The 27857-nt window shown below is 47.7% G+C and overlaps 1 protein-coding gene across 2 annotated transcripts; it reads left to right on the plus strand.

The window, feature by feature from the left end:
* The first annotated feature begins 1369 nt into the window (after positions 1-1369).
* SLC41A3 (solute carrier family 41 member 3) lies at positions 1370-27822 on the plus strand. 2 transcript variants are annotated; one of them, XM_066557970.1, is made up of 11 exons: positions 1370-1467; positions 2485-2801; positions 13530-13637; positions 14421-14492; positions 15284-15428; positions 17790-17936; positions 20544-20688; positions 22159-22238; positions 23404-23538; positions 24378-24526; positions 26963-27822. In XM_066557970.1, the coding sequence occupies exons 2-11, from the start codon at positions 2511-2513 to the stop codon at positions 27146-27148; spliced, it is 1458 nt and encodes a 485-aa protein (XP_066414067.1). In that variant the 5' UTR covers positions 1370-1467; positions 2485-2510; the 3' UTR covers positions 27149-27822. The 2 variants fall into 2 exon arrangements, with proteins under 2 accessions (XP_066414067.1, XP_066414068.1); XM_066557971.1 differs by lacking the exons at positions 1370-1467; positions 2485-2801 and adding an exon at positions 7152-7548.
* Positions 27823-27857: the final 35 nt, after the last annotated feature.

Genomic DNA, 27857 nt, shown 5'->3' on the forward strand with positions numbered 1-27857 from the left:
CTTACGTCAAAGCCAGGATCTATCCAAACAGCATTGCTGCGCTTCCGAGAAAGTGCAGCTTTGTGCTGCTGCTGCTGAAAGGCAGCCTACCCAAACATACCCCGGGGGATGCTCCAGGGACTGCAGCCTGGCCCATCAGGTCATGGCACACGGGCCAGACAGCTCTGGCAGGGCTGGGAGCTCTCCTTGTGGCTGCAGCTCAGAGCCAGGTGTGAGACCCGTGTAGAACGGTCACATTCCCGGGCTGGAAGCGCTACCCAAGGGCCCTTGTCAATCAAGTTCCACCAGGAGACTTTGTGCTTGCTCTGTAGATATTTTAATTCGGAGCTCATTGGTAAAATGATAGGAGAATACACTTAACAGGTCTAAAACTGTCTTAGCAACGTTGTTACTTTTTAAAACCGCGTTCCTTCCCCTCTTGTTTCTCACACCAAGACGCCGTCTTCTGACCACTCTCAGGGAAGCATCAGTTGCAAAGTAAAGACGTAAAATTACACCAAGTGAGCTGAAATTTAAAGCCTTGCCCTTACAGAGTGACGTTCGGCAGGCACCGTGCACCCTCGACACGCAGCAGCTGCAGGGCTTCGTTACTGCCACTTACAAAAACCTTCAACTCCTTTTGGTGTGCCCTGCTTTGAGCCAGGGGCACCATTTTATCCGTAAGAGCCCTTTAGCATAGCATGACATCTGAGAGACTTCAGCAGGATATGAGTTTGCTCTGGTACTGAGGTATGATTTAATATCCTCAATTGTTCTGGAAATTTGAGCTGCATGATTCAGGAGACTTGCATGAGTATGGTCACTCCAGTGCTTAATGAGACTTATGTGCTTAAATGTGATGGACGCTGTAATCACATTTCTAACGCGCTGATTCAGACCGGGAGGGGGAGAAAACCCGAACCAAGGGGAGCTGTGCCCTGCCGGTGCCGGAGGCTTTCGCACAGGAAGCTCGCAACACGAACTCTGGCAAACGCCAAAACGAGGAGGGAAAAAACCCCGCCAACCAACCCAACAAAAAACACCCCGAAGAACCCAAACAGAGGAAGCGTCTTTCCGCAGCTCTCAATTGCAGCCTCCTGTTTACGCTGCCCACGCTGGAAGCTGTCACCCTTCCCCTGCCACCCTGCCCGGGCCCCGGGGGCGGAGCGGGGAGTGCTCCGAGAGCGACACCCGGGACACTGGGGGGCACCGGGGGCACCAGTGGTACCGGCAGGGCCCGGAGCTGCTGCCGGCGGGGCGGGGGTGCGGCAGCGGCGCTGCGGGCTCGGCGCCGGGGCAGGACCGGCGGCTGCCACTCACGGCGCCGCCTCCGCCTCCCTCCGCGGGCGGGGGCCGGGCTCGAACCCGCGGCCGCCGCCGCCGCCGCCGCGCCCCGATGTGGCGGGAGCCGCCCGCGCTCGCAGCGCCCCGGCCGCGCCCGCGGGGACAGCCCCGGCCCCGGCAGCGCCCCCGCAGCACAGCCAGCCGGTAAGAGCACGGACGGACGGGCGCGGATCACCCGCCCGCACTGCCGGACTGTCCTCCCCATCTTCCTGCCCATCCTCCCTCCCTCTCTCCACGCCCCCGCGGCTATTGGGGCCTCCCAGCTGTTCCCTCCGCTCTCCAGATGTTGGGGCTGGTCCTACCTGGGATAGCGCGGGGCCTCGGGGTGTTCCATCCTGAAAATGAGAGCATCGGGGAACATCTGGTGGAGGTTAATCCCGATGAGGGCTGGCAGGAGGTGATGGGTGAAAGACTTGGGGCACTGCCTGGGCCAGCATTATGAGTGACAGTTCCATCAAGTAAAGGAGATTTGATGGCAGCAAAAGGGCTACTGGTTAGGATTTTGCATGTTTATTTTTTCTTGTAAGATGCTATGGGGTCATGGCAACTTCTCTGTAGATGGATGAGTCATGTAGTGCATGTGTGTCAACTAAGGCACAAAAGGAAGGAAAAGTATCCAGAGTAGCACGAAGATCAAAGAATTGTCTTGTTATTGAGGAGTGGTGGACAGCTATGCTAGGAAGTAAGCATAGTCACTAGTCACACAGTCACACACCTGGATGCTAGTCCTTTGCTGGGCTGTGGGATGCTAGGATATAAGGAAGTCAGCTGCTCCCATTTCTTGGCTGGGGGTCAGGTCCTGAAAAGGGTTGGATTCTGCTGGGCTCATAAGTTCCTTGTGACTCCCAGTGTGAGGGCTGGTGGGTCAAGAGTTCAGGCCATGTGCAGCACTATTCTTCTGGGCATTCTCAGGGGAGCAGCCAGGATGCACAGCAAGCACTACAGCGTGAACACAGGCCTAGGAAGAGATGCTACTACAGAAAGGGAAATTGGTTCCACACTATACAAAGTTGAAGGTAAACTAAGTACTGGTATTCAGGCCAGCAGAGCATCCTGGGTTTGGGGAGAACGTGGTAGTTTGCCTTCAGTACCAAAGAATTTCCTGTCTCTCACCCACCAGATACTTCTTTTTATCTCATTGTTTCTGACTTTGTTTTTCAGAAAATCTGTGATCCAAGAAAGCCACCATGAAAGGTGAGGAAGCTCGGCAGAGGAGGAAAGAGGGCAGGTCCAGGAATGGAGAGCGACCCCGGCACAGAGGAAAGAGCAAGGGTAAACACAGGGAGAGCAGGCTTGGCAGCCAGGAGCCAGAGGATGTCTCTCTGCAGGCACAGCAGAAGCTGCTGGCTGAGGAGAAAGCAGCCATGGCAAAGTCACAGGAAGAGTCAGCAATCTCAATTTGCCTGCAAGTGCTCCTGCCATACCTCCTGGCTGGGCTTGGCATGGTCTTGGCAGGCATGGTTTTGGATTATGTTCAGGTAAGGGGAATAAACTCATCTGACATACCTGCTGTGGGATAAGTGGGGGACTTCTCTTCACAGGCAGGGGATTTGCTCTGGGAGTGGCATAGTAAGGGAGGATTTGCAGCAGTTTCCTATGCCAGCATGTCCCTCAAAGTCAGCTGTTATGTACTGTGCAGCTCTCAAGAGACATGTGGTGCTTTTCTGGTGCCTTTCCTCCTCTGGATAAAAAAGAGAACACGGTATTAAAGAGTACATAAGAATGATTAGGAATGTGGACTCCTAATTGATTAGTGATTAGGAATATGCAGAGCTCTCCCCTTGGTCCTGGGAAGAGGATGGGTGAGCACAGCCTGGGGTGGCACAGTGCTTTCCTGCAGCAGGCACAGAGGTGACATCACTCAGGGATGTAGCTCTGGACAGTCCTGCACCCGCTGCTTCCTTGCACAAGGCATCAGCCACCCCAGCACTGTTAACATTTCCTACAACAGCTCAGCCCTGCCTGTGCACCATGCCCTTTTCTAAGGCCTCACAGCAGAAGACTTGAATTCCTTAAGTCCCATTTCTGACTCTGTGGGGATCAGGATGAACCTTTCCTCCTATGGTGCACCAATACAGACCTTTAAGGCAATAATCAGCACCTAATTTTAGACAGTTTAAAGCTGATTATAAATTGCCATGCCTTTGCATTCTGGGTTCCTCTAACAACATGCCTTTTTGTTAACCTTGTTATTTGACTACCTAGTGAGGTCAAACTACCCTGACCTATCTGATACAGGGACACAGAAGCTTCAGTGCTTACATTGACAACTTTCACGAATGTGGAGCTGTGTTCCTTTGTCATTAACCCAGGGCTGATCTCCCTGAGCTAGAAGAGCTACAAAGGCTTAGTTAGGTGTGACACAGTATCCTTAACTGACCTCAGCTTGTACTTGATACCCAGCAGAATGTCTAGTCAGATCACAGAGCACCAGGCAAATGCACAACTCAGTGTCAAACTTTTTGTCTCCTTAGACATTATTCCCAAGAGTCTTGAACACTGAGCAGACACTTGTTTTTATTTTTTAGACTTTCTAGAGCTGCCTGTTCCAAAGTATCTCTGACATTAAATGTATGTTTCTTCCTACTGTGAGTTATTAACGTGTGAAATGGATTGCAGATGGGCTTATGATGTTGGAGGAGGACTTTTCCTTCAGTGTTTCTTCCTTGGGAGTTTTTTTTTTTCCTAGGAGGAACTGAGCCACTAATATGAACAGAATGTGAGGCAGACCTCATTCTCCTCTGAAACTGCAAAAGTCTGTTTTCTGTTTTTGCAAATACAGAGCTCACTAAAAGCCATCATAGCAGTGCTTTAAGTATGGGAAATCAACCCATACAAAATGTCATAGGAAATGTGGCTTTTGGCAATGAGCACAGTGGCTGTTTGTGCATGACCATGGACTGCCTGAGCACATCTCAGCAAGGACTTGCTGCTGCCCTTCCTTCCTGAGCCAGTCCTGGCCTTTGCCTGGCTGCTGCTGTTGTTTCTGAGAGTCCCTGGGCCCCAGGCACTCTCCATCTGCCTGCTTCCATCTCTCCACAAAAGTCCTCTTCTCCGCCCTTTGCTGAAGTGGGGAGGAGAAGAGCAAGGTTAGAAACAAAAATTCAGTGCTTGGTGTAGCAGAGAGCTCCCAGAGTCAGGAGTGGTGGTGCTGGAGCAGCTGGGATGTGCAGTCCCTGGAAAGCACCATCGGGTTCTCCTGTGAGCCCGTGGTGTTGGGACAGTGCTGCCAGCACTGGCACGTTGTGAGAGCATTCTGGCATTTCTGTGTCTCATTTGCAGGGATCACAATGTAGGTATGGAACTCTGCTCTCTGACACTTGCTGTCTTTCTGTTCTGATTTTTGGACTGTGCCAGAGGATGGGGGATCTAGATCAGGGTCAGGACTCACCCAAGAGGCTGTTTCTGCTTTTGCTCCTCTATGGCAGTGCTGCTTGTTGACTAGCTGGCAACAGGAGGATGTATCTGTGTGCAGAGCAGGGCAGCAGTGCACCTCTCCAGGTTTTGCCATCTTGAGTGGCACAGCCATGAGCTGTTGAGTTTTTTTTTAGTTTTTTCACTAGCTAGTTACAACTGTTTCCCACTCTTGAGCAATGCTCTCTTTCTTCTCAAACCTGATGTATGTTTTCTAGACAAATAAAGTATATTTCTTTGCCAGGAAAATGTGATACATCTCTCTGCTGATAAATATGGTGTGGCTCTTTATCAGAGGCTCCTTAAATGCATAATAAAATGGCCCAGTGTACACACATGGGTCACCTGAACCAATTACCTCTCTGCATACTGATTTATCGGTTGAGGGCTTTTTATGGTGCTTGCTTAGAAGGAGCGAGATGGAGCGTGATAAACTCATAAACCCTGTCAGGCTGATGCTTTAGTACAGGATGTGTTGCTGCTGTGTTTTTTAATGTCATTTGAGTCATTCAGTCTCATTGATATTTCCTTTGCATTAATGCTTCTGCCTGTCATCAATCCAGTTAGCTGTTACAGTGACATATGGGACTAGGTAGGCACATTATTAGAACTGGAAAACCTATGGTTTTGCCCAGAAGTTTTGTCCAGAAATTGTCTTTTATTTCCTTGAAGCCTCTGTGAATGACTAACTAGAACTGGGCCTGCATACTGTCATTTCTCTCTTCCCAGCTGGTGTGAAGAGGTTGGGTCATGTGTGGTTATTACAGGATTTTTACTAACCTGGCTCTTCCAGATATCGTGGGACTTTTTTTCCAGTTAGATTAGCTGAGATGTGCTCTCCTGTTAGCTTTCAGCTAACTGGACCGTTGTTAGGTGGTGGAGACACTGTATACACCAAGGCAGCTGGGAGTGGAGAAGGTTTTAGGGGCTGTACCAAAATAACAGCCTAGAAAGCAGCGAAGCACAGAGCCTCTGCAGCTCCCGTTTGTTTTCTGCCTTGCTTCCAGGGACATCTGCTCTGTCACCTCAGCTGGTGTGAGCTCAGACCGAAGAAACACTGTCTGAATGGCCAAGAGCTTCCTCAGTTCCCAATTTAGCTGCGAGCATGTCATGTTCTCTCCAACTCCCCCGCAGTGCTGGGGACCCTGCCACAAGGACAGAGTCCACAAGCCATTAGCCTTTTCCTCTCTGCAGGGAATGTGAGGGAAGGGCTTGATCCATCCTAAAAGGTGGTTTTTAAAGCTTTTTGACCCTCTGATTCAATTAGTTTGCCCAAAATAATTATTAGAAAGAAGCCCAGGCATAATACCATGGCTCTCTTCCCTACATGCCTGACTTTGAGCTGAAGCCTTTACGGAGCAGGATACAAATTTTTTTGCCGTATGTAGCCATGGTGCAGCTCTGATTTTTGACCTTGTATAGGCTCCTTAGCCATGGAGCTCTGGGGTGAGACCCCTCTCTCAAAGACAGTACTTCCCAGGAGCATGCAGGAGCAGCATGTTTCACTTTAGAGTAGGAAGGGTGACCAGCTCACAGCGTGCCCTTCCTCTCCCTTGCCTGTTGTGCAGAGAGATTATGGAGCTACCTTAAATGAGCTGGGCTAGGACTCTTATCTCGGCCTTTACAAACTAGCAGAAAGTTGAAGTGATGACAGCAGATAAGGGTGCTCGCTTTTGAAGCTTATTGGCTGGTTCTCTGAACATTTTTCCCCCTGAGAGCCAGTCATTCAGAAGTGCAGCTGGCACAGCCTGATTGTTCTGTCCCACGGAGGCCATGGAGCCGACACGAGGGGCCGGAGTCTAGGAGGGCAGATCCTGTGTCACCAGCCGGCTCAGCTGTGTCACCTGCCTGGGGCTGGGGTCTAGGAGGGCAGATCCTGTGTCACCAGCCGGCTCAGCTGTGTCACCTGCCTGGGGACAGGACCTGCGTAACACCGCCGTCAGCTGAGAGAAACGTGGGCTCCTGCTCTGCTTGACCTTTCGTCACCTTGGAGAAGTGCAAAATGGATCGTGGTTGGTAATTCCCCACCTCCTCGGCCTCGGGACAGTGAGGAAAGTTCAGCAGTGCCTGTGGTGGGGGCGAGGAGCTGGGCTGGTTGGCAGCAGCTTACACATTAAACCCTTGTAGCGAACGCGCGCCGCGCTCTGACAAGAAATGTAACCCGAGGAGAAAGGACACCAGTGTGTTTGAGCACACTGAGGGATTCTTGTGTGACTTGTTACTCTTTCAGTGCTGTAGCCTGAGCAGGTCTTACTGGTTTTACCGAAGTGGTGGGAGCTGAATGGGGTGTGGGTTCGTTTCTATTCGTCCACAAGCATCTCTACAATCTTCTCTTCTCTTTTTAAATTCCCCCCTGGATATAAATCAGAGAAATTGTGTCCATCGAGTTTGCTGCCACCTGGGCTCAACCCAGCTGAACCAATTTTGGAGGATACCCTTGCTGCAATCGTCTGGACGTGCTCCTAGGAGGAGAAGAAACTAAAGGAATTTGGCATCGCTGCTGTAGTTTGAGGAAAAACATTCCTTCTGGCTTTGGAGAGAGCTGCAAAGAGGATCTGTGTCATGTCCTGATCTCCCTCCATTTTCCTGCTGAGCATGGGGTAGCAGTGTGTGACCATGGTGGTCACCCAGTTACAGCTGGAGCTGTGCTTCCATGGCAAGAAGCTGAGAGGTTTCACCTGCAAGTTGACCAGGTCAGCCAGTGGATTTCTCCCAGAGACTTCCTTCTCCATTGCCTCCCAGATTTTTGTGCCATTCCTCCTGGCTGGCTTGGGAATGGTAGCTGCTGGCCTCTTGATGGATGTTGTTCAAGTAGGTACCTGTAATTAGGGAACTTGCTGTGAGAGGGTGGGCTAAGGCTCTGACCTTGAGCATTTGAGCTTGTTTGTTTGTAATGAGTGTGGTCCTAGCAGCCACTCAGCAGTATGGCTGTAGTCTTTTTCTGTGCTGGAGGGACACCATCCTCCACCATCAGTAGCTGGGTTCCTTGTGGTGTGGGATACTGGTTGTCAGAGGTCTGCCTAGCACTGTTCTGGGTGTGTTAGACAGGGTGCTCCCTTTTCTCTATGGAGCTGAACACTTTGGTAGTGACTCCTCTGAATCAGGCTGCAGCATATTCCCCTGTTGCATGATATCATTTCTTTCCTTCGAAAACTGCTGATAAGGAGATCTAGGTCAGGGTTGTTATTAACTACCTGTTTTACTTAGAGGCAAGTTCATGCTTTCAGTTCTTTGCAAACAACCTAATACAATCTTTGGTCTAGAAAGCGTTTAGATAGTGTGATGAGAGGCATGCCACCATAAAATGATTAGCCTTGCCTACAAACAGTGCTTCTTGGGCAGTTCCTGAGGTGGGTATAAGTTTAGAATGACTTCCCCTGGCTGCCAGGGAGTGCTGCAGCATTTACACCATTGTGCCCCCCAACCAGGATCTGTCCCATCCGTCTCTCCTTTGTGCTGGTGGCACAAATAGAAATGCAAAATTTGATCTTGTTTGAGCATTTAATGCTGGTGGATTTACAAATCAAAAGGCTGGCAGAGTTTCCCAAGGATATATCCTACACTCTGAGCTCACTGGAATACATTGGATTCTCTGGCATTAATACCACAGGAGGAGCTAAATATGGATACTTGAATGTTTGGAAAGACAATACCTTGCTTGTTTTTTTCTTGCACTGGAAGAAACAAAGAAGGCAGAGAGGTTGAACTAAGGGGAGCATAAGGAATATCAAAGAAGGGTTAACTGGAGTGGCACAGGCTCTTTCTGGGCTGTTTTTGTCATCTCCACCTTGTGCTGTGCTTAGGCACAGACCTGTCTTGCAGCATTACAGAAGTTCTCAAACTACCCAAGATGTTATGTTGATAGTTAGCATTTGTCTCAAAGAAGGAGAAAGACACAGCACATACCCACTCTGTACCTTGGAGTGAGCAGGTCTTTGTCCAGAAGAAATCAATTCACTTGCTGAGAACTGAGCTGTGTTCAAAAATGTAACTGTATCCAGACTGATGGGAAACACAGGCCCTGTATGCATACCTTGCACCTGTCCTTTAAATGACAGTGTGCAATCTAGTTTGTGTATTTGCTCACTTGACTCATAGAAATGGGGTCAGGTGTAAACCACAACCACAGGAAGTGTATATTTTGGTGAAGTATGTTGAAATAGAAATGGTCAGTCCATGGGTTCAGCTCCCAGAGGAGGGAGCCCAGTGCATTGATGGCACAGGAGAGATGTTAGTGAGGTGAGCTGCCATGGTAGCAACAACCCCACAGCTAAAAACAAAACCAGTAGCTGGGAAAAAGCAGAGATCTTAGTTTTTAAAGGTTTAGGATATTGTTCTGTGCTTCTTTGTCTTTGAGCTGTTGATTTTCAACTTCCTGCAAGTGTGAGAGATAGAAACTCACAATCCTGTCCAACTAAAACCTGACACTAAGTTTGTTTGCTTGAGGCCAGGTACCATGAGACTCATATTGCCAGGCATGAGGGCTCACATACTGAAACTACAGGTTTTTCAAGTCCAGGAGTCTCAGGTTTGCCCATTTTCTAGTGGTTCTTCTGGCTGAGGAATGTTTTACCCTCGTGACTGCAAAACATTCTTAGGAAACTCTGTTTGCCTTGGACAGGGAGATGTATGGGCAAGCTTAAGGATGGTATCTAGAGCATAGATAATACTGAGTTTAATCCTGCTGCGCTTCTTTTATTACATTCAAAATATCTTGAAATAACTTGGTTCTGTGTTGTGAGTCCAGCTGATGCTGTCTTTTGCAGGGCTTATATTGCTGTAAAGAGAACAAAGTGTAAATTGCTCATTTGTATCCTACCAAACTTGTCAGGATTTTGGCAGATCCTGATCTGCTCTGGGATGAAACCAAGAACTGTTCGTATTAGTGTTTAAGAGAAAAATCAACAGAAGAGATTTATCTAGCCCAGTTGACTCTAAGGCTCTGGGTCTCCCATGCTGTAGGAAAAGGATGCCCAAAGAAGAAGTTTGCCATTTTCCCTTCCTGTGTGTGCAGGTGATTCAGTCTCTCTGCAGGGCTGATAGCAAGGCACAGGTTTTTTTCCTTCTGGACATTTCTGCCCCTGTTCCAGTGGTCCTTGGCTGCTGGTCCATCTGGATTCTGGGCTGGCTGGCATTGCTGGAGACCTTGCAGGGCCCTGCCAGTGTTTGGCCCACTTTTTTACTGTAAGGTGAAGAATCATTTTGAAGCTGGCTGATCAGATTTCCAACCAGAGAATTCAGGAGGAAAGCTTCCCTTTCATTTTCCCTTTCCACGCCACTGGAGTGGGACACGGTCCAAATAAAAGTCACAGATATAAGATATCTCTGTCCTTTGTTGACAAAAGCCCATGAGATGATTAGCTTTGGAAAGGATTTTGAATTGGCTTGCATTTTGTACTCTAGGATATTTTGATCTTTTTGTTGACTTGTTCAGAGCCATGGAAAACTTCTGAGGCTTCTGAGCTGCTGCCATGGGAGATGGATGTCCTGGGGAGGTAACAGGACAGGCTGGGTCTGTGAGGACAGTGTGGGGAGCTGCAGCAGGGCTGCACTGGGGCTGGGGGCTGCACTGGGGCTGGGGGTGTGACCGTGTTCACAGGGGTCCAAGGATGAGGGAAGAGATGAGGATCTGACTCCATGTTTCAGAAGGCTGGATTTATTATTTTATGATATCTATTATATTAAAGCTATACTAAAAGAATAGAAGAAAAGATTTCATCAGAAGGCTAGCAAGGAATAGAAAAAGAAAGAATGAATAACAGAGGCTTGTGGCTCGGACTCTCTCTCATAGCTGATTGTGATTGGCCATTAATTAGAAACAACTGCATGAGACCAGTCACAGATGCACCTGTTGCATTCCACAGCAGCAGATAACCATTGGTTACATTTTGTTCTTGAGGCCTCTCAGCTTCTCAGGAGGAAAAATCCTAAAGAAAGGATTTTCCATAAAAGATGTCTGTGACACGGGGGGGCTGCACTGAGGCTGGGGGCTGGCTCAGTGCATCCACGGTGAATAACCTCTCTTCCTCTGAGGGACCCCATAAGCAGATCCAGCTGCTTTGGGTAGAACATGGAATTTTTTATTAACCCATTATTAACCAAGCTTCTTTAGAGCTGAGTTTTAGGGCTGAAACTCCATTATGAAAATGTGAAATGGGAAAGAGTCTCTCTCTGGCGCTGTGTCTGCCTGTGTGGGTTTCCATGGAATGTTTTTGTTCTTTCTAGGCCAGCTTTTGTCTCAAGGGACAGACATTTCCTAGGCTTTGTCCAGGTGTCTTCAGTCAGGTAGTTCCCTGCCTGCATGGCTCCAAACTGCCCTCCTCAGCCACTCCTCCAGCTGACAGTCCTGCAAGTTGATGGCACAGGCATCATCTGTTTATTCTGTATTTCTGCAGTCACTAACACAATGGAGCCCTGGCTGTTGTGGTATAAATCATTACGAATCTTTCCTTAGGCTCGCAGTGAGTCACTAATGAGACTCAAATAGAGGCAATTAAGTCAGCTTTTTTTTTTATTAGTTCAGTTGTGTGATTATTAATTGTTCAGAGCTTTCAGGTGTAATTATATCTAAGGCAGAGTCCCAAAAAGTCATACCTCATATGCTGAAACTTCTGTTCTGATGGCCTGAGACCTGAAAAATCTATTATGTCACAAGGATTGGAGCTTACCTAGATATATCAGTTATATCTCATAAAGGTGGCATGCACAGAAAATACAGACAGTTGAGTTTTTCTGTTGCTTTCTGTTTATGTCTTTTCATGTGCAAAATATGCAAGGTCTTAAGTATGAATTTCTGCATGCCTCTGTGCTTTAAATGATTGGGAGTTCTACATTGTGACTGTGAAGTCTGTGTTTTCTCCTCTTTCTTTTGAAGGTGTCAAAGATGTGTTTGGATCTTTATTCTTAATTAAAGAGAGAGGAGAGAGGGGGATATGAATCTCTAAAAGAAATGTCCACCCCTAGCTTTTCTCAGGTATTTAAGCTCCATGTTAACAAATTTAAACAAAACTGTAGGGTGCCAAATAAGGGGACAATTTTTGTGTTGTTGGTTGTTTATGCAACAGTAACATACCTTGAACATTTTGCAACGTGCCTGTTCCAGCACTGCCAGGAGAAGTGCCTTTTTTGTATTGATAATAACGTTTGCTGTTATCTGCACTTCTGAGGTGCCTTGCACCACATGCTCAGGATTGGCTCAGCCCCAATTTCATCCATCCTGACTGAGAAGGAAGCTGTGAGTTCTTCCTAGCAGAGAGACACCACCACCTTCCCACAGCTTCCCATGGCACAGCCAGAGAAAAACACCTCGATACAGGTGTTTATTATTACCCCCTGTATGTATTTCCTAACAGGCTGGCAGCTGAATGTGTCACCATTTGCTGAGTCTGTCCAACCACCTGGGTATTCAGGTTTATAGAATCCCAGTGGATGTGAAAAAGGTGGGTAGGGATGTGCTGGTTTGTTTTGTCCTCCAGTGCCAGAATTCAGGACCGCCATGGGTACCAGCCAGTGGCAAGTTGGAAAGAATGAACAAATTTATCTTCATGTGATGTGCAGCTAAACTGGGGAAATCTGTGCTACATGATGGCACATGGCTTGGAGGGGGGAGTTTGGATGAGGACCTGACAGAGAAAACCTTTCAGCACTGGGAAATGTGCAGAAAACCCCCAGCAGCTCAGTACCCTCTGCAGATAGTCAGAGTCTGGAAAATACACAGGAGAGTTTTCCCATGTACTTGTTGTTTTTGTAGATTCTTGTTTTACACACCCAGATTGGATTCTTGGCAGAGCTAAGGATGGGTTAGATGGACCTTTGAAGTGATTCATTGCAGCCACCCTTTTTTCCTTGTATTCTGCTCTTAGATGTTGGGCTCGTTGCTTTTCCTTCATGCTGAGTGGCCCCATTCTGTGATTCCATCCTGATTTAAACCTCTCTGGCCACAGCAGGGCTTTGCCAACAGCCTTGAATGCACAGAGGAGGGATGAATTCTATTCCAAGGCACTGTGTGGTACAAAAATTAGAGAAGACATGTCAGTCAACAAAGTTTGTTATGTTTTCACATTGTCTCTGGTGTTGCAGCTGGTTCAGCAGCTTTGTACAGTTCAGCTTCAGAGGAGCAACAACAACCAAGATATTGGCCCAGCAGTCTGGCTTATGAGAGATCTTAATTCAAAACCTTTTTCCTGCTGTAACTGGAAAAAGGTAACAGGAAGATTTAGGAACTGCTTGGTGGAGAAGAGATGCAAAAATCTCATTCCTTCCCCCTACCAGTCTTAGATGCTTGAGTAGAAGTTTGGTAAGAAAAGACAGACACAACTTCTTGTGAGATCATTTTCTACATCTTTGGTTTTGTTCTTATGAGTTTGGATGGCAGTAGAGGTTCCTGTTTCTACTCTCAGTGCAAGGGATGGAGAACACGCTTTATTTAATTTGGTTTGTGAACCTTAATTATTTTTAATACTGGTCTTGGCTGATGCTAAAGAGGTTTTAGTTGATGGGTTTCCAAAATGTAAAGGTTTTAGTTTATGGGTTTCCAAAATCCTCTGTTGCCCCTAGAAGGAAAGATCCTTCCCCATTAGGGCAGTGCTTTGTTGTGCACGAGATGAGGAAGAATACTGCAAGCTGAAAATTCCTTCCTTCCCTCCCAAAATGCAAAACATGAAATGCATCAGGGCAGCATCTGTCCCTGTGTGCACAGGACACCTGGAGGTGCTGAGACAAGACCCTGGGCTGCAGCAGCCCTGGCCTGGGCAGCATCACAGGCTGAGGTCCCTGCCTCTGTTTCCTTGCAGCACTGGGATGTGTTCCGGACCATTACAGAAGTTTTCATCCTGGTTCCTGCCCTGGTTGGCCTGAAGGGAAATCTGGAGATGACACTGGCATCCAGGCTCTCCACTGCTGTGAGTGTTAACAGGCTGGGTAATTTTAGGAGGGGGGTGATTAGCAGGAGACATCAGGAGATTCTTCATTTATATAATCATGCTGTGTGTGAGAGATGCCCTTTCTGCTAACTAGAAACTAGTGGGGTGTGAGCATTAAAATAATGTGTTTGCCCTCATTTTGTAACTGGAACAGAGAATTTCCATCTGCGCTTCGAAGGTGAATGAATCCCTGGGTGGCCACTTGCTGATATTTGGGGCCCTGTGACACATGAAGGACACAAAGCCAGGGCTCCACAGCTGTCAGCTCCAGTGCTGGATTGCCTTTCTGTGGGTATTGATCCCTGAGGGCTTCCCAGCTATCCTACCTTGTGGGGAGCAGACTGAGGCTTCTTGGAACCTGCAGCAGCTTTTGCTGCTCTGTATTTGATCTCTTCTATCTCCCTAAGCAATTTTGTTTACTTTGGTCTTTTTTTTTTTATGCCTCAGGAGAAATTGTAGCTCACCAGAGCAATTTAGGGGGAACAAAGGACAAAAAATGGTTTAATTTGTTCAGCTTTTTCACTTCACTTTTAGCTGGGTGCCCTGCAACACCTCTGCACCTCCAGTGTGAGCCTCTGATGCCCCTGGGACATTGGGCTGGTGGAAAAGTGTCAAGAAGGAAGTGTCAGGAAGGCTGGGAGATGTTCACCTGTATTTGCCTCTCTCTGACAGGCCCTTTCCCCCAGGGACCAGGTGAAACTGCCTTCAGCAGCCACCTGTACCACAGGAACAGCTTTTCAGGGTGTCTCTCTTGACTCCTAGGCTAACACTGGACAGATGGATGATGCCCAGAAGCAATGGAAAATGGCCACCTGCAATTTAGCCCTTATCCAGGTGAGTCACTTCAGCTGGGAGATGCACAAGTCCCTTTTCTCTTGCTCTGCTGCAGACCAGCAGCATCTGTTCCAGCAGTGCTGAATGCAGAGCTGGTGATTTGGGGCAGGTATCCTCAACACAGCCAAGCAGAGCCAGAACTTGACCTCCAATAAAGCTCTGTGTGGCCCCAGAACTTGTAGTTTAGCTGTAAAACACATCTGGACATTCATTGCCTTTGTGGACAAACTGAGCTAATAAAAACTCCTTTTGCAGCAGGAGCTGTGGCACAATCCCTGTGTCACAGCAGCCCCTGGATGAAGCCTGTCATTCACTGGCACTGTTTGGGAATCAGCCTTGGGCAAAGGGGAGAGATGGGAGAAATTGCCTCCTGTAAAGGCAATTCTTCTTCTTGTTAAAACCCAGGAGCCAGCCCAGAGTTTGCACATGGCAAGACCTCAGGCTGGCAGCATGTGTCTGTGTGCTTTCCCTTATCTCCCTGCACAGCTCCAAGCCTCCCAGGAGTGCAGAGCTGATGGGGAGCCCATTTTTGTCTTGACCATGGCTGGACTCTGTGTCCTTTGCTGAAGTGTTATCTGTCCTTTGCAGACCCCCAGAGATTTTCTGCAAACTTTGTCAGGATTTCTTTTTTTGATCTAGTGGAGCCTTGCAGGGATGCTGTTCAAATACTCAGACATTCAGCACCAGTGCCAGGCTCTGCCCTCCAGGCTGTGGCAGTGCTGCAGCCGTGGGGCCAGGGCTGCCAGCAGCAGATGTGGCTGAGTTCTCACCAGCTGTCCTTTGGTCCCCAGGTCCAGGCCACTGTGGTGGGGCTGCTGGCTGCTGTGGCTGCTGTGATCCTGGGAGCCATCTCCAAGGGCTCTGTGGAGCTGAGCCAGGCTGCTGTGCTGTGTGCCAGCAGTGTCACCACGGCCTTCATAGCTGCACTTTCCCTTGGTGAGTGCTTCTGCTTCCTCAGATCCACCATGCAGCACTCAGGAGGGGGATGAGCTGTCCCTGTCCCACCAGGGAGGCCCAGCTGGCATCCCTCTGGCCTGGCAGAGGGAGGAGGGGTGCAGGGAGCTGTGGCTGCTGCTTTCATCCTCTCTGCATCCTGCCTTTGCTCCTCTTCCCCCATGGTCTGCAGCATCCACAGGCAGCAATCAAAATGTGCTTCCCCTGACACATGAAAAGTGCCCCAAGCTGTGCATGGCTGTACAAACACCCCCCACTCTGTGTCTCTGGGGTGTCACACGAGCCACCTACACTGTCCCTTTCCCAGGGGACAGTGCAATAATGTCACCCAGGGATTGAGGGTCTGTTAGCTGACAAATCCACACCACACTCGAGATGGGTCACCCCACACAGTTTGCCTGCTGTGAGCTGGGAACCAGGCAGCTCTGTCCCCTGGCTCTTCCCCTTCCAGGGGAATGTGATGGGCTGGGCAGAGGAGCTGTTCTGAGGCCTGAAGATCTCCAGTTTGTGGGTCTGCCATACGAGGGCAGCATGATACCCTGAATAGAGCAGCTGGCACAAAGGATGCTGCAAGTTTTCTAAATGAAAGGGACAAGTTAGAACAACTGCATATCCTGAAGCTGGAGTCAAAGGGTGATTGGAGATGCCTTTGATGGAAAACGTGGGATGAGGCAGTTGTTAAAAACCAGCAGCTCAGCTTTCATTACTCTTCCCTACAATCTCCCTGCTTGGTGGGGTACAGAGAGGCTTTGCTGCTGTACTCTCTCAGGTTTGACATCAGTTTTTTCCCTGGAGATGTCACAGGCAGCCTGTGTGTGGCTGCACAAGGGAAAGCTGCTGTTTTATGGCCAGGGAGGGGAGCAGCATGAACTGTGCTGAGGGGAGGGGAGTGTGGGTGTGTGGGAGGGCTGCTGTGGAAATGTCACCTTGTGTGGGGATGTGTTTTTGTGTTAGGGATGTTGTATCAGGGAAGATGCATATGTAGCATTTCTTGGGGTAGAACTGATGCTCCTGTGAATGCTCAGCTTTGGGGGGGCTGTGTAGACAGGCACAGAGAGGCTGTGAGCTGGAGGGAATCACCATTTCTTGAGCTTCCTTTGGTGCAGCCTGTCAGCCACAGAGGGACTTTGAAGGGATGTCTTATGTCTTGTCTCAAGGCTGCCTTTGCTAGTTAGCTTATTCCAGGTGCTTCTTCCACATCCCTGATAGCTGAGGTGTAGCTATGATATTTTCTGAAAAATCCTTTCCTTAGGATTTTTCCTCCTGAGAAGCCTCAGGAACAAAATGTAAACAATGATTATCTGCTGCTGTGGAATGCAACAGGTGGATCTGGGATTGGTCTCTTGTGGTTGTTTCTAATTAATGGCCAATCACAGCCCAGCTGGCTTGGACTCTGTCTGAGACACAAGCTTTTGTTATTCATTCTTTTTTTTTTTCTATTCTTAGCCAGCCTTCTGATAAAATCCTTTCTTCTATTCTTTTAGTATAGTTTTAATATAATTTATATCATAAAATAATAAATCAAGCCTGCTGAAACATGGAGTCAGATCCTCATCTCTTCCCTCATCCTCGAACCCCTGTGCACACAGTCACACAGAGGGACTCCCACATGTTCACCAGGGTTTGGGGTTTGTGCTCCTAAACTTGGGCAAGCAAAACCTCTCTTCTCCCCAGAAATGCTGAAAAGCAGCTCAATATTCCAGGTGCACCTCAGAGGACAAGGGAAGAGACCATAACCCCTTGACTCTGGAGCTGCTCACAGCATCAATATCCCCCCAGTGCAAATTAAAGCAGCCCCAAAGGCTCTGGGACACGAGGGCCCAGTCTGATGGCTGGGCTGAAAAGCTAAAGCAGGCTACTGTAAGGAAGCTCATTGCTCCTTGGTGATTCAAACTTTGAGACATTTCAGTCTGATGTGGAAAATATCTTTGTGCTGTGGAATCCAGAGGAGGGGATGGCACCAAGAGGCTGCTGCATGCCTGCTGTGTGCTTATCTATGAGTGTGCTTCGTGCCTGCTCCTGCTTCAAGGCAGCAAAGATTAGGCTGCTCAGGAGGGGAGCTTCTACATTTGGGCTGCCTGCTGGTATCTGCTTTGATCCCTGGAATTTGCTTGTGTGCCTCTGGGCCCTTGGTGCAGTTTATAAGGACAGAGTCATGCACTTCAGGTTGGTGAAAACAAAAGGACGAGTTCCTGGGGGTGCCCAGTCTCCAGCTGCACGGCGCTGTTGTGGGTAACATGCTTCTTGCTTCTCTTAGACCCCCACATCCTGAACCAGAGCAGCAGCTCTGGGGTAAAACACAGCCAAATGCTCTCTCTGATGCCTGCTCTGTGTCTTCTCTAGGTCTGGTGATGATTGGTGTGATCATTGGAGCCAGGAAAGTTGGGATCAATCCAGACAATGTCGCCACACCCATAGCAGCGAGCCTGGGAGATTTGATAACCCTTTCCCTCCTGGCAGGAATCAGCAGCACACTCTTCAAATACATAGGTACAGTGTTCAGCAGGGAGCTGCAGCTCAGCAAGGGGGCTCACAAATCCTTCTGAAATTACTGCAGGCTGCCTCAGCATTTCTGGCATGATTCAGAATGGAGGCTGTCATGCCACTGGGGTAGAAAAATGACCAAAGAGGCTTTTTCCAGACTGTCTTTTAGTAACAAACTGGAAGGCAGAGCCTAGTAAACACAAGTGGGATTTGTCAAAGAAATGACCAACATGTATTGTGCAGCTTTGGAACAGGAGGCTGGCATATGTGACACTGAGCCTGTTCCTCGATCTGTCACTAGCCAGCAGAACTCCTTCCTGTGCATGGCTAACAGCAGCTCCTTCTTCACAAGGCAATTCCAGGGGTTTGGCACTAGTAAAATATTCTTGTATCCTCTCACATGGAGAGTCATGGATGAACAAGATATTCAGTTGGAGGGAAGTAGTCTGCAGTGTTTTGTGCCTGCAGGACTCTGAGTAGGAGTTGTGGTTTGGGGTTAGCTGTGCTGCTGCTTGCCAAAGGCTTGGGCACCTGATGACCCTCAGAAGTTCAAGACATTGGTGATATGTGTCTGTTGCTTTTAAAGTGCTAGGCTATTTATTGTGAGCCTAAGCTAGAAGAGAAATGGGAAAATAAAAAGATCCATCAAACTCAATTCCATTTGAAACCCAAACTGTTGCTCCAGACTGAGCAGAACAGCGAGGCAGCTGTTCTCAGTTTGCATAACTCATTCCATGTGCAAGCACAAGTGAGGGAGGGAAGGAGCCCACACTGCAGGGAGAGGCCTATGGATTGCTTCCATCCTGTCCTCCTTGAGCTTCAGAGGTGCTTTTTTTTTAATAGGATTTTTCCATGATGCCATTGCACCTGCCTCTGTAAAGCTAATCTATCTTTCAGTTGCTGAGCCTCAGATAATATCTCCCAGAGAGCACAGGGCAGAACAACATGATAACCTCTGTGGCTGTGACCAGAGAGCATTTCTGGGGTTGCCAGAGTAGTTTAAAGAGCCTCTTGAGATGGAAAATAGTCAGCACACAGACACCAAGTCATTGGGAGCATGAAGTGAAGCAGGTAGAAGGATGGCACTGCTGATGGTGCTTGAACAAATCCATTTCCCTGCCCAGTGTGTAATAAGGTGCAGATCACACTCTAAAAACTTCTGGGTCCTACCAAAATGTGTGTATGTATCCTTCAAAAATATTGATGAACCTGTAAAGTTTGAAAGTTTGAAGTACTGTGTGTCACCTGATGCAGCACCTTCTCCTTCTGCAGAATATTCTTGCCAGAGAAGATTCTCAATTTTTTTTTTTTATTTCCTCTGGTCCTTCTCAGTCCTGCATAAAGGAGATACAAACTGTGCCAAAGGGTTTCAGCTTGCTTATGGGCTGCCTGTGAGAGAATGTAGCAGAACTGGAATGTGGAGCCTGAACACCATTCATCCCACCAGGAGCCTTTCTGTGGGCTCTGATAAGGTTTGATCAACTCCAGTGCTGTGCCTGCATTATTTAAGAAGGAATTAATTGGTCAAAACAGCATGTGGTGTGGGTAAGAGACCCAGTTCAGCAGCTGAGTCTGTCATACAACCCAGCTGTCCTGGGTGACTCCAGAGGGTAAAATGCACTGACAAAACTCTAAACTCCCAGGAGGAGATGCATTTCAGTGTCCACTGAAGCCTCTCACGAGGAGTTGCACCTCTTTGTGTGAGAGCCTTTCACGCCCAGAAGATGCCATCACGTCGGTGCTGTCTCACCCAGGTAGCCCAAGGCCCTGGCAGTGGTGTTTTTAAAAATGCACACTTGGAGCTGCTTCATCTCCCAGATTACCTGCAAAGCCAGCATTACATCCCACTGCCTTTGGCCCCAGCTCAGAGACCAGATGGAGAGCTTTGTTGAAGGAGCATTTTTGTATCAAAAGGGCTGGCATCAGCCCCATTGCTCGAAGGTGTTTCTCATGCTTCTGAGTCATGTTTATTTTCTTTTAGTGCTGCACATCTTAGTTTTTAATTTCTTTGTTTCTAAAGATCCAAGGCTATGCCTCTGCAGAATGGAAAAAGCACCTCATGGAAACACATGCAAGCTAGCACAAAAGAAACCCCAGATCTGAACTGGCTGATATGTGCCAGAGAACATTTGTTCCTATAGAGCAGACCAGCTGCTCAGCAATTCTGCTAGCTCGCCTCCTAAAGTGCTTCTTACCTCTTGTTTTAGGTGAAGGTATGAGGTGTCTGCCCTGAGTAGGATACAGCTTCCACACTGGAGTTTCCCCCTTGCTCTGCTGTTTGATTTGCACCCTGAAGCCAGAAATTTTGTAACTTTTTATCTTTCTTAGTCGGAGATGAAATTGGAGAGTTGTTCATCTTCAAATATAACTTGCTTTGAATCCTGCTGATTTTCAAACAGCATCCTCTAGCAGTGAATTTCAGGGATTAATTATGAATTTCTGTGGTGGAATGAGGTGGTTTTGTGGGGACTATCATGCTTCACGTGATTTTTCCTCTAACATACCTCAGTTGGAGCAAGAATCCTGCTGCATTTCTTCCCATCTTTGTGCATTACGATTTTGGCAACCGGTGAAGCTACGGATATTTAATTCAACATTTCTTTTCCTTGCCAGATGTGAAGTACCTCTCTCCTCTGATCTGTGCTGTGTTCATTGTCATGATCCCTCTCTGGGTTGCTATTGCCAAGCAAAGCCCATCCCTGGCCGAAGTCCTGAAGTCTGGCTGGCAGCCGGTCATTGTTGCCATGAGCATCAGCAGGTAAGGGAGGCACAGCCCCAGCCCTGGGTGCACCCTGCACACACACCCTGGGCTCACTCAGAGGGACACCAAGGGTGACACTGCCAGGGACAGCAGCAGGGGATTTGCCCAGGGCTTCTCAGCCATTGGTGACTCTCCAACAGGCTCTCTTCTGAGTCTGTAAAGGTTGAAGTACTGTGTGCCACCTGCAGCACCTTCTCCTGCTGCAGAATATCCTCTTTGTGGGGGTACCAGTTGTCAGTTTTTCTGGGTCTGGATTGAAGGCACTTGAAACAGTAATTTGTGTTGGGACTCAGGAGTTTATTATTTCTTATCAGTAAAACAGTCTCACTACTGTGAGTTCAGCAGCTTTTCATTAGAAGGCACAAAATGGCTAACAGTCTTTTGTTACAAGGTCTTTTAAGACTAAACCTATCCAATTAAGAACTGACACCCAGATTATTTTCCCTTTTAACCCAATAATTGATCCCACAGAGCCCACAATGCAGACTTTTCTGCCCAATTACAAAATGCCACCCAAACCCATGAAGAAGAAGGAAGAAGAAGCATGAAGAAGAAACCCAGGACAACACCCTGTGCCTTCCATCTTGCTTCCATCCACAACATACTAAAAATCCCAAAACCTCAATTTCTCACCAAGTGATGCACCTACACTGCTCTCTATAATCTATTTCACATTTTTGTGGATTCCAGTCTATCTTGAAGTCTGGGAAACTTTCTCCATGAATGAGGGTGAGAGTCAGTGCTGCCCTGGGGGTCAGGGCACCCCAGAGCAGACAGAGAAATATTCCCTGTGCCCTGGGTTTCCACACCTCTTGCCAGAGAAGATTCTCAATTTTTTTTTTTTTAATTGCCTCTGGTCCTTCTCAGTCCTGCATAAAGGAGATACAAACTGTGCCAAAGGGTTTCAGTCTGTCTCTCTTATTTGTGAGACAGCTGATAAGGAGCCCCCAAAGGACTGGGAAAAGCAAATCATTCTGAGTCTCACTCACACATCCAGGCACCACATGGGTGAAAGCCAGGAAACTGAAAGCACAGATGATGATCATCACAAATTGTCAGGCTTCAACTTCATTCTTATCCAGCTGTAAAGAGAAAATACTGGTAAATGTAGAGCCAGGTAGTTCCTTCTTCCTGTGCTACAAGCTGAGATCTGGAAGAGAATTAAAAAAAACTGCTAAGTCCAGTATAGAAGTGTAACAAAACTCTGTGGGAGGATGATAATGCTTTCCTAACTACTTCCAGTTTTTCTTGGGGGTGGGCAAGGAGATCCTTCTGAGCTCATTATGCCATTAACAAAATCTGTAATGCTCTCTGTTGGTGGAAGCTGAGCTGTGGAAGGAGTGCATGGTGAACAGTCCAATCTGGCAGGGGGGAAGATGCAGTAACCCATGGCAGGGTGCTATTTTCAGTGTAGGAATTGCCCTGGAAAAGACTGCTCCAACCTCATTTGCATCCTTTTCTTAACAGCATTGGTGGGCTCATCCTGGACAAAACTGTAACTGACCCAAACTTTGAAGGCATGGCAGTTTTCACACCTGTGATTAATGGTAGGTTGGGCATGGGGGTTCTATGCATGCTTTGATTTATGCCTCCCCTTCCTCCCAAGGCTTCTGGCATCCCCCATTGCCCTTACATAGAGATCAGTGCTCAATTCCCTGCTCCCATCATGAGTGGAAGTGAAGCCACTGGTCCCCATCATGTTCCTGCTTATGTTTTGAAGTGTCTCTGGAGCAAAACAGCAGTGAGGACAGAGCTGTGCAAAAAGGTTAACAGCATCTCTGAGAGCTACAGTGACACTTTTCATAAAATCAAACCTACTGGCATGTCACAATAAATCCATTTTCCCTTGTTTCCTTCTCTCCACTCAGTGATTTGTACAGTCCAATCATCCCCTATAAAGAATGTTGATAACTAGTAATATAATTAGATTATACATGTGTATTTATCTGAGAGATTATATGCATGGATTGGATATAATTGGATTTTTATATATATATAAACATATTTTGTGTTTATATTTATATGTATATTTGTATTTATATTTATAATGTTTATGTGCATGAGATAAATATATATCTTTATATATAAAGATTATTATTATATTTTTGCATATAAAGATTATATGCATGGATTGGATATAATTGGATTTTTATGTATATATATTTTAACATATTCTGTGCATATTTATATTTATATTTATATTTATATTTATATTTATATTTATATTTTATTTATATTTATATTTATATTTATATTTATATTTATTTTCAGTACTTTTATGCACACACCTAACAGTACAATCTGTGATGTTTTGTTGTCTTTTAAACAATAATGTTTCTCTGAGTGAGTAAATCCAAGAAGTGGCCATGAGCAGCATCTGCCCTGCTTTCCCCAGGTGTTACTCACAGACTTTGTCCAGCCAGGTGCAATTACATCATCTCCAGAGGCCACATTCAGTGCTGGGGAGAAAGGGAAAATGTTTTCAGCCAGCAGCCAGGAGATCACAATTACTGGAGCCTTTCTGATTTTTAGGAGCTGTTCCTGCAAAGTGAATAGTGTGGCACCCCTAGGGATGCAGGGATCAGGTTTTCTCTTTCTCTCACTGCTGCTCTCAGTGAATGCAGATTGACTCACCTTAGGCTGGGTTTTGGACTGATGTTTCTTGCTGTGGTGAAGGTCGTTTACAGGTTTTCTGTGTTTTTGTCCTCACAGGTGTTGGAGGGAATCTGGTTGCCATCCAAGCCAGCCGAATTTCTACATTCCTGCACTTCTGGAGCATGCCTGGAGTTTTGCCATACAAGATGAGGCAGAACTGGCCCAACCCATGCACCACATTCTTCTCATCAGGTAGACCCTGAGCCCTTGGTGTCCATGTCTCTGTCCTCACAGGCAGCTCCTTTCCCAAGCCTGGCTGGTGAAGCACTGGCTGGGTTTCAAAGGCAGAATTTTCCCCTTCCTCAGAGAGAACTCAGATCAGAGAGGAAGCATCCTTGCAGTGGGCAGCATGAAAAAAAGGCTTAAGGCATATTTGCTCACTGGCATGCAAAGAAAGTGGCCTTCAGGGAGCACTAAAGAAAGTAATTGAAAAAGAATCTTAGATTTGATCTAACAGAAAGTCATTTTAATGGCCAGCCTACAGCCATCACCTGTGGACAGAGCAGTGAATAGACCATAATCTTGCTGAAAATCAGCAATTCCTCCATCTTCAGCACTGGAAATACTTTAAGCTTGCTGAAAATCAGCAATTCCTCCATCTTCAGCACTGGAAATACTTTAAGCATCAGCAAAACTCAATTTTGTGTCTGTTGTCTTTATAGAGTTCCTCTTGATTTTCCCTGTTAGGCTGAGAGTTAGTGCTAGATCAAACTATAAACTGGGAAAATCTGTTGCAGTGAGGCAGAGCAGAAGTTGTGGGAGGCAGAGAGCAGCTGAGAGGAGTGTTTGCAAGAATCACAGTGGATCAGCACGGAGCACAAAGCCTTTGGCATGCAGTTTCAGTGCTAGACAAAGCTGCTGGGCTGATCCTGCAGACGCTCCCCATGTTTGTGTGATCTAGAGAAAGCATTAGCAATGGGCTTGGTGGGAGGGGGCAGCCCCAGGCTAATGCATTAAAATATTCCCTGTGTCCTGTCCTCCCCTGACCCTCCCCAGCTGCTGTTACCCCTGTTTCTGTCTCTGCTCTGCAGGGGTGAATTCCAAGTCAGCCCGGGTCCTGTTCCTGCTGGTCATCCCAGGGCACCTGGTGTTCCTCTACACCATCCACCTGCTGCAGGGAGGCCACACATCCCTGTCCTTCACCTTTGTGATGTTCTATCTGGCTGCTGCTTTGCTGCAGGTAAACCCCAAACTCTCACCCAGAAGGAATCTATCAGATAGGATAAAACCAGCATCCTCCAGGTTAAAAAGAAGGAGTCACAGTGAAACCTTCAGCAGCAGGCTCTGCTTCCTGTCATTTCAGGTGTGCTTCTGCCAAGAATCATGTACAGTCTGTAGCTCCAGTAATACTTCACTCAAATTGCCAGGCTCTAGTTTCCCACATGAGCACAACTGTGCTTTAGGGTGAGAGGAGGAAAAACTCCTCAACATCCACTGAGCTGCAGTAAGTGTGCAAAGACACACTTAGCAAGAAGAGCCTTGCTTTAAAATGTTCACTCCTTGGGTCTCTAAACTCCAAATATTTCCAGGCTGCCACTAGTTACCCCAGCAAGGTGAGAAGCAGTGAGCAGCAGCCAGCAGGTTTCCCCACCCATTTTGGAAACCACTGTCACATTTTATGGTGAAAACCTAGGGAATCCCTCTGGGCAGGGCCATGTGGGCAAAAAACAAAGGGAAAACCAAGGCCCTGAGAAGTTCATCTTCAAAAGTGAAAGCTCCTGGTAGGCAATGAACAGATCATCTGATTTGTTCTACTTTTCCTGCCCTGTAAACTTTATTTTTCTCACTCAGAAATGCATGTGGCTGTTGCCTGAACTCACAGAAGCTCTGACTTCACTTGCCCTTTTAAATGAGTGATTCATTGATTTGCATGATGAGGTGGCTGACTCTCACTTTGCCTTACAAGCAGCCTTGTGTCTGAGGGTGAATTCCTTGTGTGTGTAAACAATCACTTTTCCTCGACCTTTGCACAGCCCTAAGCCCAGAAGCACAGCCACAGTTTAAAGGAAAATATTTATCCTCCTCTTTATGCATCGAGGTAACTCCTCAACCAAAGCCAGGCATGAAAATACAAGAATAAATGACAGCACAAAGAGCAGCATCCCAGCAACACCACTGATCCCAACAGATTCCCATGGAGGCCAGTGGAGGAGGGGGCACTCAGCCTGGCCCTTGTTTCCCCTCTGTTATACTTTATAAAGAAAGACAGGAAAAAAAGGGCTGGGGGGAAAGTTTGGGATTAACTAGTCCAAAGTAGAGAGACTTGGGAAAAGTCTGGTTAACAGCCTTTAAACTGCCGAATTTCTGTAGGAAGGGACAGAATAACATTTGCTATGTGGTCATTAGGGGAGGAAACATGAAATCATGGATTTCAAATGGAAAGAGGCAGATTTATGTTAGGCCTTGGGAAAAACAAAAATGGGGGGGAAAAGCTATGGGGCTGATTGCTCAGAGTGTGGCATCTGTGAGGGTTGCTCAGCACAAGTTAAACAAATTTTCCATCAGGAAAATGTGGATGTATTTGATCCTGAATTGAGGAAGACAAATGATCTGTGTAAAACACTTGAGTTTCCAGCCAGTTTTAGTTCCTGTGATTCTGTTACTTAATTTACTTCCCCCATCTCCCCTTCTCCCTTTCTCCCAACCCAGCTTGCAGTTTTCACCTTTAGAAATGCTGCCTCAGGCTTTGGTTCCTGATGTGCTGTGGTCTCCCATGGAGGGACCACAGATGTGGGGTGCAAATTCTCTCTCCCTTCTTAATTCAATTAACTAGACAGTCTTTAATCTTTAACGAAAATATTTTTTTCTGCCATCTGTTTGTCAGAATTGGGAATGAAATAAGAATTAAAAGAAATCACAACAAAGATTTTTAAACTGTTGAGATGAAAAAAGAAAGATTTTTTTTTTTATCATGTCAGTTCTGCTTGGGATGGCTTTGATGTAAAAACTGCCTCAAACTCCAGTTGTCCACTGAGACTTTTAGGAAAAACAAAGTAGACATGATCTGAATTTCTAATGGAAAAAAAGAAGGATGAAGAGAAAAAAGTCTGGCTACGAACTTGTCCTTTGGGGTTGCCTGCATATTCACAGAAACCTTCATCTGGTGGAATGAGTAGAGCACTCCCACTCAAGGCACAGGGGTAGGAACTGTACCTTTGGCAGATGCTTTTGGTGTGGCCAGGCTCTGGTTTGGGCAGGCAGTGCTGGTGAGCAGTTCAAGCAGGGTCTCTGCAGTTGTGGCTGGCAGCAGAGGGCTGTGGCACCGTGGGTTATGTGATAGGGTAGGAGCCAGCTACACCCATGCCATGCCATGCCATGCCATGCCATGCCATGCCATGCCATGCCATGCCATGCCATGCCATGCCATGCCATGCCATGCCATGCCATGCCATGCCATGCCATGCCATCCCATCCCCTCCCCTCCCCTCCCCTCCCCTCCCATCCATCCCATCCCGTCCATCCCATCCCATCCCACCCCATCCCAGGGAGGAGCCCCAGCTCTCTGGCAAGGTGTGAATGCTCAGTGGTACGGTTGGCTCTGGTTCCCTGGCCATGGCCACCTCCCTTTAGCTCTGAGCCCAGGGTTTGTCTGTTTCCTTCTCTCTGCCTCTCCCAGGTGGGGATCCTGCTCTACGTGGCCGACCTGATCGTGCGCCTGATGTGGAGGAAGGCTCTGGACCCAGACAATTTCTCCATCCCCTACCTCACTGCCCTGGGGGACCTGCTGGGCACTGGGTTCCTGGCCATCTGCTTCCGCCTGGTCTGGCTCATCCACGGCACAGACATGAACCTGGGCAACTGAGGGTGCCTGTGCTGCTCTCGTCCCTGCTGTGACACGGTGCTCCCCTCCAGTGGGTGCCTGGCACTCTGTGCTGGCTCACCTGGCTGGGCTGGGCCCCCCCTGCCACCCCCTGCCCTCCCCACTGTGCCTTACAGCCGGCCCCAGGAATCAGCACCCACAAACTCCTGCCCTGGCAGGGGAGCAAAGCGGGTTTAAGGAGCACCCCCTGCTCACACCTGCAAACCAGGCAACAAGGAGCAGTTGGGCCCCTGGGGAGGAAGGCAGGAAGGAGCATTTGGGCCGTGGTGTCAATCCCCAGCACTGAGACAGCCCTGAGGCTGCTCCAGAGCCTGCCCAGGTCACTGTGTCTGATCCTGCCAGGGGATGCTGCTCCATCAGACTCTGACTTTCCACCAAGGCAAATTCTTTATTCACCCCACTTTCCTCCTGCTCCTGGAGTAGCAGAGCAACCAGAGGCTCAGGATCTGAGGCAGTGAGCTGCTGGCTCATGCCCAGTGGAGGTTATCTAGGGATACCACCTACCTGCCCTGCCAGCATCACTGGTGTCTGACCAAAAAGCTGGTTAGATTGCATTTTAGGGGCAGGAAGGTTTGTTATTACGGTTTATGAAATGTCCAGTAGTTAAAATGTTTATAGAAACACACACATAAATAAAGTGGGTAAAAAAAAAAAGAGTAATGATGTGGATTTGCGAGTTGATTTTTCTTGC

Source organism: Molothrus aeneus, chromosome 12 (assembly GCF_037042795.1).
Source record: "Molothrus aeneus isolate 106 chromosome 12, BPBGC_Maene_1.0, whole genome shotgun sequence".
Taxonomy (NCBI): Eukaryota; Metazoa; Chordata; class Aves; order Passeriformes; family Icteridae; genus Molothrus; species Molothrus aeneus.

Bases quoted from the DNA above. Each gene is read 5' to 3' on its own strand.
- SLC41A3 (XM_066557970.1), top strand. From the start codon at position 2,511: ATGAAAGGTGAGGAAGCTCGGCAGAGGAGGAAAGAGGGCAGGTCCAGG. The intron at 15,429-17,789 runs GTGAGTGCTTCT...TGTCTTCTCTAG, and splicing joins CATAGCTGCACTTTCCCTTG to GTCTGGTGATGATTGGTGTG. The intron at 24,527-26,962 runs GTAAACCCCAAA...TGCCTCTCCCAG, and splicing joins TGGCTGCTGCTTTGCTGCAG to GTGGGGATCCTGCTCTACGT.